This window comes from Centropristis striata, chromosome 9, assembly GCF_030273125.1.
Source record: "Centropristis striata isolate RG_2023a ecotype Rhode Island chromosome 9, C.striata_1.0, whole genome shotgun sequence".
Classification (NCBI taxonomy): domain Eukaryota; kingdom Metazoa; phylum Chordata; class Actinopteri; order Perciformes; family Serranidae; genus Centropristis; species Centropristis striata.
This window is the reverse complement of record NC_081525.1, coordinates 17906422-17922038: the sequence shown is the minus strand read 5'-3', so window position 1 is coordinate 17922038 and position 15617 is coordinate 17906422. Positions and strand designations below refer to the sequence as shown.

General features: G+C 40.3%; 1 protein-coding gene across 1 annotated transcript in view; it reads left to right on the top strand.

The window, feature by feature from the left end:
* Positions 1-15617, top strand: part of wwc3 (WWC family member 3) — a 44375-nt gene that overhangs the window by 3327 nt on the left and 25431 nt on the right. Inside the window, exons 2-4 of the mRNA XM_059341804.1 lie at positions 12648-12757; positions 12945-13145; positions 14283-14359. Of these exons, the coding sequence (XP_059197787.1) occupies positions 12648-12757; positions 12945-13145; positions 14283-14359 (388 nt within the window). The remainder of the gene's footprint in view (positions 1-12647; positions 12758-12944; positions 13146-14282; positions 14360-15617) is intronic.

Genomic DNA, 15617 nt, shown 5'->3' with positions numbered 1-15617 from the left:
CAGCAGAGGCCCCACAATATGATTTTATCCCGATACTTGAGTCACGATACGATATTATAGCGATTCTAAGCATTTTGCGATATGGTGAGTATTGCAATACAATATATTTAACTGCATTTTATGTCAACAAAATTAAATTCAATCAATAATTGTTTTGTCAAATAAGAGGAAATTCTCAGTCTATTCATCTAACTTCAGTCTTTTTATTTCTCCACAATGAGTCAAACCCACAGACTGACCAACAAATATTCAGTCAAACTGAACTGAATTGATATCAAACATGTATGGACGACAACAACTGCAGCATTTTCTCAAACTTTCCTCAACTTTAAGCTTCACTGCTCTGAATTTTTTTTGAATGAATTAAAAAAAGCCTAACTTTGCAGCGTTATTTCAACAACTCCCCGACACAATCGTTATACTGTTGCCACGCCAAATATCGCAATACTATGCTGTTTCGATTTCTCACCCACTTCTAATATAAATATATATATATATATATATATATATATATATATATATATATATATTATATCTTAAACCCCTTGAAACCCCCTTTCACTGAGCAGTCATGTTAAATAATCTTGATCTCAATATTGTACCAAAATATTGGTGATTAGGATTTTCGCCCTAATGGGAAGTGTGAATTTAATCTGAAATAACTGGTTGTAAAATACAGTTGATCTCTGCTCTGTATTCATTGGACCGTGGCAGTTTGTGTTGGAGACTGACATGACAGATGTGGAGCTGAGGGGACTGAAACACGCCTAATTTGGCAGGGATCAAACTCTCCATATTTTGGGCATAACATGATCTGTGTCTGCAGAAGGCCTCGGGAGCTCCTCTGAAACTGACGCCGGAGAGAAACAAAAGCTCAGTATATACCTAACCTCGTGTGTAGGTGCTGCTGTCCTGTGATCTGTTGTGTCGTACAGGCCGGGGTCGTCGGAGCCTCCGGGGCTGCTGACCTGCAGAGAGGCGTGTCAGTGGTGAATTATTGCCTAATCACTAAAACACAACAGCCATTGAGCTCAGCCATAATTGTCAATGATGATCATGATGTGCTGTAACGGAGCTGCGTATCATTCGGAGGTCAAGTGTGTTACATCGGACGTCTGCAGAAGCCTGATGGTTTTGGTTGGATGACAGCTTGTAGTGAAAAATGAGATGGATGTGTGAACGCGGTGCACAGATACCTTGGAAACTGATGGAGCAAACTCAAGTGTTTAGCTTGTCCGTGATGAGTGAAAACCTGTAAACATCTCAGTACTCATCGAGATCACTCTTGATGACCGTCACGTCTTTAAGGACGGAGGATACCTCGAGCAGCTCGGGGCGGCCCTGCCAGCTCCTGCAGATAAGCCCAGCACTTCTGTGGGGATTTTTTGTTACTGTGGAATGAGCGTTATGTCAGGCATGCCTACACTAATGCCCAGGGGCTCTGCTTGCTCGCGGCCCCAGACAAAGCAGCAGAACAGAGGCAGTTCCCACGTGTCTGCCTCCTCCTCTCCATCCTGGGCCCTGTAGGCCTCCTTTATTAGCTCTGTTATGCAACAGCCATGGCCGGCCTGCCGCTCAGCAAAGGGAGGCCTTTATACTTGGTCACAAAGCACACCAAATTCAATTATTCTGGAAAGGGTGAGCTGTGTTTCCAGCACCGAAAGGTTATTCACATGCGCTGAACCCCGCTGTTATTTTGCTTCCCCCAGTGTTTTCATTATGATGGCTCTTTTTTGTTTTTTGGTGGGGGGAGGTTACAAACTTGCCATTGCTTGATCCGGTGTCATTCGGCCCTATGTGTTTTCTGTGTTCTTTTTCACAAGCAGACAATATGTTTGTCTTCAGCTTCCACCTTGCTCCTTGTTCTGGAAGTTCAAACATCCAGCTGGTAGCGTTACAGCTGTCAGTTAGGGATGGCCGTTTGGAAGAAACCTGCCAACTCGAGCATCTATAATGTTAACGATCAATTAATCGATTAATGGCTATGTTTTTATACAAACTCCAGTATGTTTAAAAACATGCATACATGGGCAAAATAAAAGCTATATATAGAGTACTATGCAAAAGTCTGTTTTGATAATGGATGCTTTTATTTTGAAAAGAGACTTCCCGTCGATTGTAAAACTAACTCAAGTGAGATTAAACTGTAAGGATAACATCAAGGAGTTCAATGTTTCATGTTTTAGCCCCCGAAGAGGCATGAGGTTAGTTTTTACAGTAATCTTGCATATTTAAGTGTGTTTTGTATTTAAATAAGTTTAAATAAATAAAACCTAGTAATTCATGCTGGCAAGTTTTGATACATTATGTTAGTTTTTAATCAAATTAATATGCTTGTATTTCTGTGTGTTTTATAATTGTTATTGCACACATATACTTTCAGTTTGCACACTGGAGCTTTATCCAACTTAATTCTCAGCTCATTGGCTTATTGACGTACGGCCGCAGAACTGAACGATCGGCCATGTTTCAGTTCAGTGCGTACTGATACGCAGTCAGAGATGGAATTAAAATTGAAAAATACACGGAATGATTAAAAATTCCATGTGATTGACCAAATTCTTAATGACCATTAATCAATCATGGAATAATTATTCCCATCCATACTCTCAGTCCAACAAGAGATTACCCATATTTCTGAATAATCACTTATTAAATGCCTTGATATTGCTTTGCATCAGTTCTCAGGCTGTGTGTTGATGAAGCGGCCCCAGCTGTAGGCTGCTTGTTTAATGTGTATATTGTGAAGAATGCTACCTAAACAGGACATGCCAAACTCAGTGGACCAGCCTCGAGCTCTGGGCCACCATTGTTTTTTTTCCTTCCACACATCTACACAATTCTTATTCAAAAAGAGAGAAAAATGTAGTTGACAACACTGGCTCTGCCCACTTGCTGCATACATTTCTCGACATAGCTTTTTGAAATCACAAACTTTTGCTGTAATTTCACAGCTTTTCTTGTATTTGTAGTTTAATAAGCACTTTTTGGTAACATCCTTACTTATAAACGCTTTTTAAACATTTACTCAACACACTTGAGATGTAGTTGTAAGCAGATTTAAAGACGGTTTAAAGTCTATTAAGAAAAGCACATGTCAACACTCATAACTTCTTTAATAAGACATATTTCATATTATATTGCGTGGTCTTTTGTTGTCTGTTGATACACCAGCACTCAAGTTAGTTAGTGACTTTAAAGGTATAGTTTGACATTTTGGTAAATTTGCTTTCTTGCTAAGAGTAAGAATGGAAAATTGACTCAGGTCTGTACTGTAAATATGAAGCAAGAGCTAGCAGCTGGTTAGCTTAGCTTAGCACAAAGACTGAAAACGTCTCGCCTGGCTCTGTGAAAAGGTAACAACATCCATCTGCCAGCACTTCTAAAGCTTTTATCAACATCTATTTTGTGTAATTGGTAGAGTTGGGGGAAAAAATTGATACAGCATAGTATCGCGATGTTTTGCGTGGTAATATTATATTGATTCATGGCCAGCGGGCCGTCAGTATTTTCGGAGGCTGGAGCGGGCTCACTTTTAGTAATATACTGGAGATACTGGTATCATATGAAACCAGAAGATCTAAGGAATCTATATACACTATGGGCGTCAGGATTTCTTGTTGGGAAGTTGTCGAAATAATGCCAAAGTTCAGCTTTTTTTCATGTTTCATTCAAAAAAATTCAGAGCAGCGAAGCTTAAAATTGAGAAAATGCTGCAGTTGTTGTCGTCCATACATGTTTGAAATCAGTTTAGTTCAGTTTAACTGAATACTTTGTTGGTCAGTCTGTGGGTTTGACTCTCATTGTGGAGAAATAAAAAGACTGAAGTAGAACAAAACAAACAATTAAAACTAAACTAAAACAATTCTTGATTGAATTTAATTTTGTGGACACAAAATGCAGTTAAACAGTTAAATCGCAATGTATTGTATCGCAATACTGACTATATCGCAAAATGCTTAAAATCACAATAATATTGTACCGTGACTCAAGTATCGGGATAAAATCGTATCATGGGGCCTCTGCTGATTCACACCTCTACTTCTAAAGCTCTTATCAACATCTCTAGAGCCCTTTCCCGCATGTCTTCCCCTCTCTCTCCCCCCTTCACTGTCTGTCTGTCTACTATCAATAAAGCTATAAAATGCCCCAAAAAATCTGTGACATCATTACAATGTACAGTCTATGGGCCGATTGGAAACTTTGTGTGAGAATCACTTCTGGCATATTAAGCAGGCTGCAAACTGTGGAAGCAAGCACAGAAGTCAGAAACTTTTTTTTGTTGTATGCGCCAGACGAGAAATTCTTACTGGACTGAATAGGCGCCATCTTTCGGTCTGGCATCCAAATCTTATAATACATCCATGATTCCCCCGTTTTTAGTCTTGCCCATGCTAAGTTAAGCTAACCATCTGCTGGCCATAGCTTCATACTGACCCAACACTCGAACATCTCAAACTATTCCTTCAAAATAAAGTGTTACCAATCTTTGCCGAGGTATGTGGTCAACGCTCAGACGGGCAAGTGTTAGACGTAAATACTTTGAACCTTAATGCATCCCATAAAGCAATCTGATGCTCTCAACATGAATAGCATCACTGAACTGAGAGCAATTGGAGGCATTTTACTGATTATGTTCTGGATGCTACACTGGTCCTTTCACAGTGTGTTTGATAGCGGCCATTCACTTACACAGTAGACCCGACTCACTCACAATAAGACAAGCCCTACCCATGAGTCCAGACGCTGTCTAAATGTGTACGGAGACAGAGATGTCAGTCTACTTATAGAGACCTATTTCCATAGGATTCAACACATAATGGAAGAAGCGAGTGTCTGTCCGTCTGTCAGCTGCTTCTGGCCTCACTCTGAAATGCTGCACCAGGCCCTCAGAGAGGCTGGACATAAATGACATTCCTCCCAAAGTTGTTTTCACATTTCTTTTTTAACACAGAAAGGAATTTGTAGACCAACAACACTTGTGGCCTTTTTTTTCTCACAGACTGTGTCTATCACAGAGAGGAGCTAACAATATGAGAATGAAAGCAGGTGGTGTTTGTGGTGCATATCGGTGTTAAAACGGGAACACGCAGAACTTTTCTCTTCAGCCTCGTGCCCGTCCACGACGCTGTGTAGGTGTCATCACATTTGTTGTTTTTCCGGTCACATATGCAATGCTTGTAATCCGGAGGTCAAGCCTGGCTTCTTATTTGTAGACTTCGGCAGCTGACTCCCAGGGACGATAAAAGACTTGGATAGGTTCATCATGACTGGCTGTTTTATCACACTGGTGCTTGGTTTATTTATACAGAGTGAAGCATCACACAGTTAAACATCAGTGTAAAATTCATCCCATGTGCACTGAGGTGAGCACTGGTGACAATTAACACATTTGGTGGAGTGATCAGTTTAGGGCTGGGCGATATGGACCAAAAGTCATGTCCCGATATATTTAGGCTGAATATCGATATGATATACATATTCTGATATTTTTATCGCAAAGTGAGAGCAAATGTTCAGTCAAAGTCAAAGCCAAATATGACATGTCACAATAGGCCAGTCTTTTTCTGAAATAAATATATTTATATGAGAAAAGTATAACGAACATTACAAAAAAAACGAAATATGACAAACCCTAGTAAGGGCAGCATTTATATATAAAGAAAGAAAAAAATTGAACTATATCGATATATGCAGTATGGTCTAATTCCATATCACATTTAAAAATATATCTATATATTTTTTTTATATCAATATATCGCCCAGCCCTAGATCAGCTACATGTTTTTTTCAATTTAATATGAACTGAGTGAGTCACAGCAACAGAAGTGCCTTTGAATTTTCTTATGTTGCTACTGTGGTCACATCCAAGGTGTCAAAACCCCATAATTACATATAAGATGGAATATTGTCTGTTATGTAATGCAGAGTCCATTGTTTGGCACATCTTTATGTTGTAGCAGAGAGACAAAGGTTGAGGAGCAGACCGGACTCCAGTTTCACATGCCGTTCCCATGCAGCAGCCCGTCGCCAGGCAAAGGCAAGCGGCTGCAGATAGAAATATCCTCCGGACGACCCAGGATGGCACAGATTATTCTAGAATTAGCAAATGTCTTTGCCAACTAAATATATATTTTGCTGGGAAGTTGTGAGACGCGAGCAGGCCGAGCAGCATTTCTTTCCTCCACAGCTGAACATGCTTGTCATTCTGTCAGTCTCTCGCTTTTCTATTTCAGATATCTGTCTCATTTTCTGTTTCCTCTTGGATTGAAAGAGGATCCTGGAGAATGTGTAAAATTTTTAGAACAAAACTTATTAATAATCTCCATCTTTGACTGCTGGCAGCTTGTAAATAACCATGTCAGTACTGGTTCACGCTCTAACAACAGGGAGATAAATCCACCGTTTGATTAGACTTTTGATTTTAAGGTTGTGATTCCATTACATTTATAAATCGAATGTCTTTTTTCACAACTTAAGGCTGTGCTTTTGACCATCAAGTCTTGATTCATAAAGATCAGCAGATCATATGTTTTATGCCCTGACAATCAGTCATTCACATTTTCATATTAATAATATTTAAATAGAATAGGCTAGCTGGTATCAAGTGTGATATAGTTGGCATAACTGCCATCCTGCTTTTGTTTAATATAACTGAAATGGAAAGTTAATTTGCAATAAAATGATAAAAAAAATTCTGCAGCTGCACCTAAGATGCATGCAAAAACTTGTTAATCTAGACTAAACACTTAACTGAGACAAGGGCTGCAATTTACGGATATTTTCCTTATCAACTGATCTGTCACTGAACTGTTTAGTTGTTTGGTGGCATAGCTAAAAAACTCCTTTAAAGTTGCTGCTCACACTTGCTGTAGAGTACTAGTAATCCTAAAGGAGCTCTGTAATAATCCTATAAGAATACTATATACTTATTCTAGAAATGAGTGTTTATCCTTACATACCTGAGCAGAGCCGTGTCAGACCTGCAACAAACTCTGCTGTGTACAGATTCACAGTGTCAGCAAACACGGGTTTACCACGGGTAACTGTGTCAGTCCGACAGGAGGATGACACAGTTATTTTTCTCTCTTAGCTCGTCTGACACGTCTGGTTCATAGAAGTGATCGTAAAGATGGTTCATGTTTTGCTATAGAGTGCAGATTTCATACTTTTTATTTTCTTAAACTGAGTCCTCCTCTGAATGTGTGTCATCAGACCTGCGTGTGTGTCTGTGTGTCTGTGTGTCTGTGTGTGTGTGTGTGTGTGTGTGTGTGTGTGTGTGTGTGTTGTGCTTCAGTGGTTACAAAGTCTCCCAAGACCAAGACATGACTTGGGAAAAACAGAAGCTGCTGTCACAAGACTGCGTAACAAACCAAACATTCACATATTCAGATTCAGATCTGTGAGAGGACATGTTTTTCCCTCTGTCTCTCCAGGGAGGTCAGAGGACAGTTCAGGACTTAACTCCCTCTGACGTCACATGGCTTCCCATCGAAAGGTTCTCGTGGTCTTCCCCCTGTTTTTACGACCTTTTTGGCACAAAATATGCGTCTATTTTTGACTTTGTGTTGCTTTATGCTTCTGATCCTTGTCGTCTCGGTTCTTCCTTCAGTCAGTATTTACATAAAACTCTACTCTCCTGTCAGAGTGATTTTTAAGTATTTACAAGTGCCGTTAGTGTCTGGGCATTTGTTTACCTTTAACAAACACTTAAAACCAGTCGCAGGTGGGGAGCGTGCTTGTGTTTGCCTTGTCCTTGTGTTTGGCTGCATGCACAATCCTTTTTTACACACTGTTACCATACAGCAGCTCACTGTGTAGATGTTTAACAAATGTCTGCTTGTACAGGAGAATACGTGGAACTTTATTGTGACACTTATGCTTTTCTAGTAGGTTGGGCAGATGATGATGTAGAGCTGAAATGATCCAGCAATAAACTGAGTTCAGGACCCCCAAGGTGGTCACAAGATGTATCCAAGAGGTTAGGAGATAAATCAACTAGTTATGAGAGAACAAAAACATTCTGCTGCATGAAGTTAGGTGTGCTTTTTAGGACATTCATTTATTCATTCATCATTCATTTATTCTTCGGGGCTCGAACATTATTCAAATTAAAACCATCTGAGTAGGTAAAAATAACTCATAACTGGTAACAACTCATATAAATATGTCATCTTGATGCAGGATTGGGTGTTGACTATGTATTGTTTTGAAGCTGGTGTTGGCAGATTTCTGGAAAAGGTAAAAAATAAGAATAAAAGACCCCCCTATTGTGATTGGGACCTTGATATACAGAGGAAAAAGTAAAGTAAAGTCCTTTGAGATTAACACACTGATATAGAACACAACTGTGTCATCGTCAGTGAAGCGTTTCATAGATGGCAAGAAATTGTTGCTAATAGACGATTTTTTTTTTTTTTGCCAGTTTTCTTTTGCGGTTGATAAGGCGATTGAGTTTTGCACACAATGACCCAACCTTAGTTCAGGCTAATACTGAGTCATGAGCTCACAAGCCTTCTGCTATGGTCCGTCTTCCCTTTTCGGGGGGTTACTTTACAGTGTAGGCAGTTATTGACAATGTTGGAAGAGCAAATTTTTCTGCCATTTAATCAGGCTTTCACCAGACGGCCAATAGAAATGCTCTTTCTCTGAAATGGTCCAAGAGGCAGTACAGAAGTCTAGTTTCCTCTCAGAACATTTGAATCACAATGTGTCTAAAGGCTATTGTGTGTGACTCCTTTTATCCTTTATTTATGGATCACATTATTTCTATCTGTTTTGAGTGAGTTTTGTCACAGTAAAATTTAAAAAAGAAACAATCATTTCTACTCACCATCCCACCCTACATGCAAAGCTGCACATCAGTGATGCAGCCTGTAGAATTTCCCAAAAATGTGTGAAATGCAAAGGGAGTTCATTGAATTTGAGGCATTGTCAGAGATTTTTGACAAGCCCGTGTGATTCATCATCAACTCAGCTTGTTTTCAGCAATTCATGTGCCAAAAAGAACATATTTTAACTACTCATTATTAGCATTAGAAAACTCTGAAGGCACAGAGGCTACGATTAACAAGTGCAGCTTTCATATTTTTAGATATTCTTGGTATGCTACTTTAATAAAGGCTTTACTGAAAGTGTTAGTACTTTTTTCAATCATCATCATGTGTCTCAGCGCTGGTGGCATTCGCCTTGAAAACCTCATCTTTGCAACCAAACTGAGGTTGAGATGTGTTGAAGTGTCCTGTGTGCAGAGAGGAGCTGCTCTGCTGTCTCCTGAGGAATGTGGTGCAGAATGCCTCCGCTACTCTCTCCGGGCCGTCCCTTCATTGTATGCATGCCTCTCCAGAACGAGGCCTCATGCTCTGTCTGCATTGTGAGCATACTGTGGTGGAAGGGGTCACTGTCACAGGACCTTCTTTTGTCTGCGCTGATTGATGGTAATCAGGCAGTTACTGTATGTTCTGCTGTCATCAGACGCACCGCTCCACAGCTCGCTGATATGTGTAGATTAAGGGAGTTAGTGATGTATCAGCCTGATGTCATTAGTTCTGCCCCGTCATAGCCGCTGTTAGAGCCCGACACGGTGCGTGCTGCAGGGGCCCACATGCACACTTGCCATCATAAAATCATTACACTCTGGAAGTCCTTTTATTGTTGATATTTAGTCCCTGCTCATTCAAATGTTAAAGGTTCAATATGTAATGCCTGGCCACATGCCGCACACAAACGGGGGGCAGCATTTAACCTGTATGCATGATGATAATAAATAATAATAATAATAATAAAAACTTTATTTATATAGCACCTTTCAAAAACAAGTTTAAAGGTGCTGTACAACAGATATAAAAACATATAAAATACAGTTAACTGACAAAAACAAAATAAAACCACAAAAAAGAAATTACATTGGACTTAAAAAATTTAAAATTTAAAATCACCATTTACAACAAGGTAATAGAATAAAAGAAAGTTAAGAGAAGGCCAATCGATAAAAGTGAGTCTTCAGAAGAGATTTAAAAGAAGCCACTGAGCTGCCTGCCTGAGATCGCCAGGCAGGGAGTTCCACAGCTGTGGAGCACGGACAGTGAAGGCCCGGTCACCTTTTGTAATGAGGTGGGACCTCGGGACCAGAAGCAAAGCTGTGTCGGTGGATCTCAGGCAGCGTTCAGGCTCGTTGGGTAAAAGCATCTCATGGATATAGGCAGGAGCCTGACCATTCAGGGCTTTAAAAACAAGTAATAAAATCTTAAAATCAATTCTAAAACTCACAGGCAGCCAATGAAGGGCAGCCAGGGTTGGAGAGATGTGGTCACTTCTCTTTGTACCTGTTAGAAGCCTGGCAGCAGCTTTTTGTATTAGTTGAAGCCTACGAATGTTTCCCTTGCTAATCCCAGAGTACAGTGCATTACAGTAGTCTAATCTTGAAGAGATAAAAGCATGGACAACCTTCTCCAGGTCGGTGGAAGAGAGGAAAGAACAAATTCTTGTTAGCTGTCTCAGCTGCCCAAAACAGGATTGCACTACCTTGGATACCTGTGCAGTCTGGTGTCGCGGAACGAGGTGGGAGGAGACGATAGAGACCTGCTGTACAGTAGCACAGTGCTAATAGGATACACAGTTAGCTCTGTAGCAGTAGGATGTGTATGGTAAAGTGGAGTGCACTTATATAACGCTTTTATCCAAAGCGCTTTACACTACACTCTACGCTCATTCACCCGTTCACACACACAGTCATACAGGTGGCTGAGGCTACCAGGTCACACTGGTGCCACCTGCCACCATTGGATATGACTGTTTGGGAATTCATTCACACACCGATGAAGGCAGCATCGGGAGCAGTATCTTGCTATCAAGGATACTTCGACATGTAGGCTGCCATGGTCAGGGATCGAACCACCAACATTCCGATCAGTAGGTGACCACTCTACCTCACTGCAGCAGTATGTGTTCAGTTTGTTTACAACAAGCACCAAACACTCGGTGCACAGTTAGCATGCCGGTTTGTTTACAATAAGCAGCGGGCGCTGTGCACAGTTAGCGACAGCGGCCGCAGATGCTGTGCAGCTGCTGAACAGTGATTCGATGACTGTCGGACCAAGTGGGAGGCATGTGTTAGACGTCAAATATCCCGCTTCGCCCCGATGGCCCGTTCATAGTGGTCCCGCTTCCAACAGTCCCAACAGATCACTTGATCCCGGCATCCCACTTCGGTAGCGTTCATAGTAGAGGTGAGATGTTACAGAGCCGTAAATGTCCCGTCATGAAACAGCCCTATGAAAGGGGCTAGAGTACTCAGAAATGTATAGCAAACTTTCCAAAGTTCCACTCCTGCCTCATCTCATGAAAGTAACTATAATCCAGCTTGATCTCAACACCTTACCAGAAAGTTTTTTGCCCTGAACCTAGGTCAGCGGTTTTGTAGCCTATATTCACAGAAAATGCGGCCTTTTTTACAACCACAAACCGTACATGTATGAAAAGTGACATGCGTGCTATTTTTAGAACGCTCCCGTTTCACGTCATGCCACCACCACGCTCTGAACCAAACACCTCTGTCACCGTGTAAAACGCACAAGCTTGTAAACGGACAATCACCAACACAGGAAGAATAGTTTCAAGCCAAATAAAGACCTGTCTCTGTTGATTAGTCTGCAGTATTTCATTGTTAATTATTTATTTATAAATTCAATATTTTCTTTGCTTCTGTTTTTATACAGGAGAGCTGCAAGTTTTGTGTTGAATGCTTTTGAGAAATTCGAAACTAAATTTTAGCCTTTGGTGGCCACACCGCTTTTTAACATGTAAAAGCTTAATTTTATTGCATTAGTGATTTTTAAATAAGGCTGGGGGGTCGATGAAGAATTTAACAACAGAGATTAAGGGCGGACAATTACGATTCAAATGGTGTTAAGAATTAGGCAAAACTCAAACTACGAAAACCTCTACGGTAATAAAGCTTTATTATTTTATACCACATTCTCATAATTAAACTGACTTATAACTGCATATCTTAAGTTAGGAAACATAACTGCTCATTACCTCCTTTTTACCCATTGAAGAAGTTGCCTGACACAATAATTTAGTCAAAGATGTTTCAAGATTGACCATCATGTGTTCATATTCCATTCATTGTTATTTGTGAGTGCAGTGAAACAAAGCTGTGCACTTTGTTTATGTCTCAGGCCCAAATATTTTTAATGGGGCAGATTTTGAAATGATCACTCTGGATAATTGTTGACAGCATGATATGCATCTCAAACTGCACATGGAGGCTTAATGTTGAAGGTCCGGCTGGCGGGGGAGAGAATATTCTTGACTGTTTACTTTTTGCTTCTTTCCCCTCGATTAACATTGAAAACATATTTTATAAACATGATAAATGAGGCAGAGCACCCTGTAGGCCGGTTAATGCTAACAGGAAAATGACGTAATGTGGGAGACAGAAAAACTTTAGATTTATTAAAGGGTATGTAAAATAACAGTGTAAGAACAATTATGCTATAAAAGTTCTCAGTTTTTATGGGAGACATGATGGGCGCACTAATCCAGTTATCAAAGATAATGTACATGTTGTTATTTTTTCAGCCAGTATGAAAGAGTATTCCTTGGGGTTACTGTTGCAATAAATAGATTTTAAATCATTTCAGGATCACCAAACCGCTGACGTTTGCCGACTGTGTTGGAGATGAACTGCCTCTCGGGTGGGAGGAAGTTTACGACCAGCAAGTGGGAGTTTACTACATCGACCACATCAACAGTGAGTACATTCCCATTTGTCTCCAAGCACTTTAAAAACACAGATTTTACTGCAGGAATGATGTCGGAGTGTCAACACAGTATACTGAGTCTTCTCTGTCTCCTGGAAGCCATTCTGATGACTATTATCACACGCCTTTATAGGATTATTTGCTTATTAGTCACTTGTGTTTGTGTCTTGTGCTCAGAGACCACCCAGATTGAGAACCCGCGGACTCAATGGCGGCAGGAGCAGGAGCGCATGCTGAAGGAGTACCTTGTGGTGGCCCAGGAGGCCCTCAAAGCCAAGAAGGAGATGTACCTGGTCAAGCAGCAGCGTCTGGAGCTGGCTCAGCAGGAAATGTTGCTCTTCCACGAGCTCTCTGAGGACAACCGCTCCGTCACTAGCAGTAAGACACGCAACTCTGTGCTTCATAATGAAAACAATCTGCATACATACAAAAGAAAATGAAAGGATTACAGAAGTGAGACCTGGAACCTGTGTAGTGGCAATTAAGACAGCTCAATGCCCCCATGAGACGGTCAGAGAGCCTCCCAACTTGTCAACAACACAAGCATCAAAATCTTTTCCAAACTCTAAGACTCATAAATGATTGAATCAAAAAAGTAGCAGGAGATTCGTTCAGAGGTTCATGCAGCAGGGTTTTATTCTTGCAAAGGTAAAAAGATCCAAACTCAATGAGTTCCCTAGTTGCAACTACTAAATAGCGTTAAAACATCAGTTTTTTTGGTGGGCTCTCCCAGGCCCCCCTCTTACCAATATGTATCCTTGTAGACATGAGATACAGTTTACATCGATTAGGTTTTTTTGTTAGAGTGGTGTCAGGGCTAAATTTGTATCTTTGTAAACATGAAGTGTGATTAGGTGATCATCATACACTGTTTTCTTTGTTTGAGTGGTGTGAGGCTATCAGGCGATGGCTGGGTGTTCATTTTGCTTGTTTTCATTTGTGAGGGACTGAGATTTCTGTTGGTGTCAGCATTTTTACCTTCCATGTTACCTTATATGGGCACTAAGACTTCCTGTGTGTTGTTACTAATGCTGGTTGAGAGGTTTCCTTTTCTTAAGAATTATCACACCTTTAAATATGATAACCTTCAAAAAACATCCTTTTACAAGTTTTTCTACACATATCAAGATTTTATCTTACTTTACTTTGACATTATTTCTGTCTTCAGTCTGGTCATCAAAGTGATTGCTCACTGTATCTCAGGTTACAGCACCTGACCTTAGCTGACCTAATTATCTGGCCTGGTTATGCTATATTGTTGATGTCCTGTCAGGAGCTGGAGGGGGTGCAGGTCTTTAGAAGATCTTCCAAATCCCCGGTGCACCCCACCCTTTTTTTTACCACCTCCACCCATTTCACCCTCCGACTCCAGCCAGCTGTCGCACACAAAGCGTCCAGAGGGCGTCCACAGTGAGCAAAGACTGTGAGACGACACTTTTATTTTTTACTCTTAAGTAATCACTATCAACTAACTGCCGATCCCTCTCCCCGTCCTTTCTTCTCATGTGTTCACAGCTCTCTCCGGCTCGTCCTCCAACGCGAAATACGACCCCGACCAAATAAAAGTGGAAATAACTTGTCGAAGAGAGCGGGTAAGTCATTATCGGAGGAGAACAATAGGCTGAAGTGAGGGGCCCTTTTGGGCAGAAAAGGGGGCTGGGGTGTGGCCCCTACAGGATACTGTGGCTCTGGCCCGGGGCCTCGAGAGGATGAGGATGAGATCATCATCAAAAGGGTCAGGCAGAGGCTAGGTCACTGACTCACAGGGACAAGTTGGACATTTCTCTGAGATCAGTCACATGGGTGAGGGTGTTTCCTACATCACAGACGTGTTAACCTCAAACATGAGTTCATTTTAATGTTCCTATAGAAATCACAGAAAAAATACATGTAATTAGTTTTGATAACATTAATCTTCCTGTCAGTCCTGTGACACTATTCTGTTTCAGATATCTAGAGCTCATACAGATTGTCCCATATGTTTCACTGAAGTGCTTTTACTCCATAACTTTCCCATTTTCACCCACAATGTCATTTATAAACAAAATGATCAAATGCATTTTTCTAAGATATTGGTTTCCCTTTAAAGAATATTAGGGATGGGAATAATTAATCAATGATTGATTAATGGTCATTAAGAAATTGATCGATCACATGGAATTTTTAACAGATCTGTGTATTTTTTTATTTTATCTATGACTGCGTATCAGTACTCACTGAAATGAAACACAGCAGAGCGTTCAGTTCTGCGGCTGTACGTCAATAAGCCAATGAGCTGAGAATAATTTTTGAACGTAGGAAAAGCACAAGGCCTCCAAATGTAATAGTTTCATCATGTTCATAATTATCATAGAAAACTCTTCTTGTGATTCTCTCTGGTTGATTCCTGCAGAGAAATTATAAAAAATGGTTCTTTCATAAGAGTTCAGTAAAGAGTTGAGAGACTTAAAAAAAAAAAAAAAAAATGACGGTACAACCAAAATATTCCTGTAACTGTTAATGCTTTTCTCTTCCATATTATTATAATTTACTGTACCAAGATCTTCCAAGTTCTCAGGAATCACCTAAAACAATAACTGAGCCCAAACAATTGGTAGGTTACATGGCATTTCATAACTCGTGCCTTTTAAAGTTGATAAATGACAACATTAACTCATAATCAGCTAAACAGCTCAGTGTGTGATCCACTGTCAGGATATCCACAGGGTCTTAAAAAGTCTCAAAACATCTAAAATCCAATAATTTGGATTTAAGGGCCTTAAAATGTCTAAAATTCTCTTGAAAATTCATGAAATGTCTTAAACATAATTTAAAAAAGGGCTTAAAAAATCAATTAACATTACTTTTATT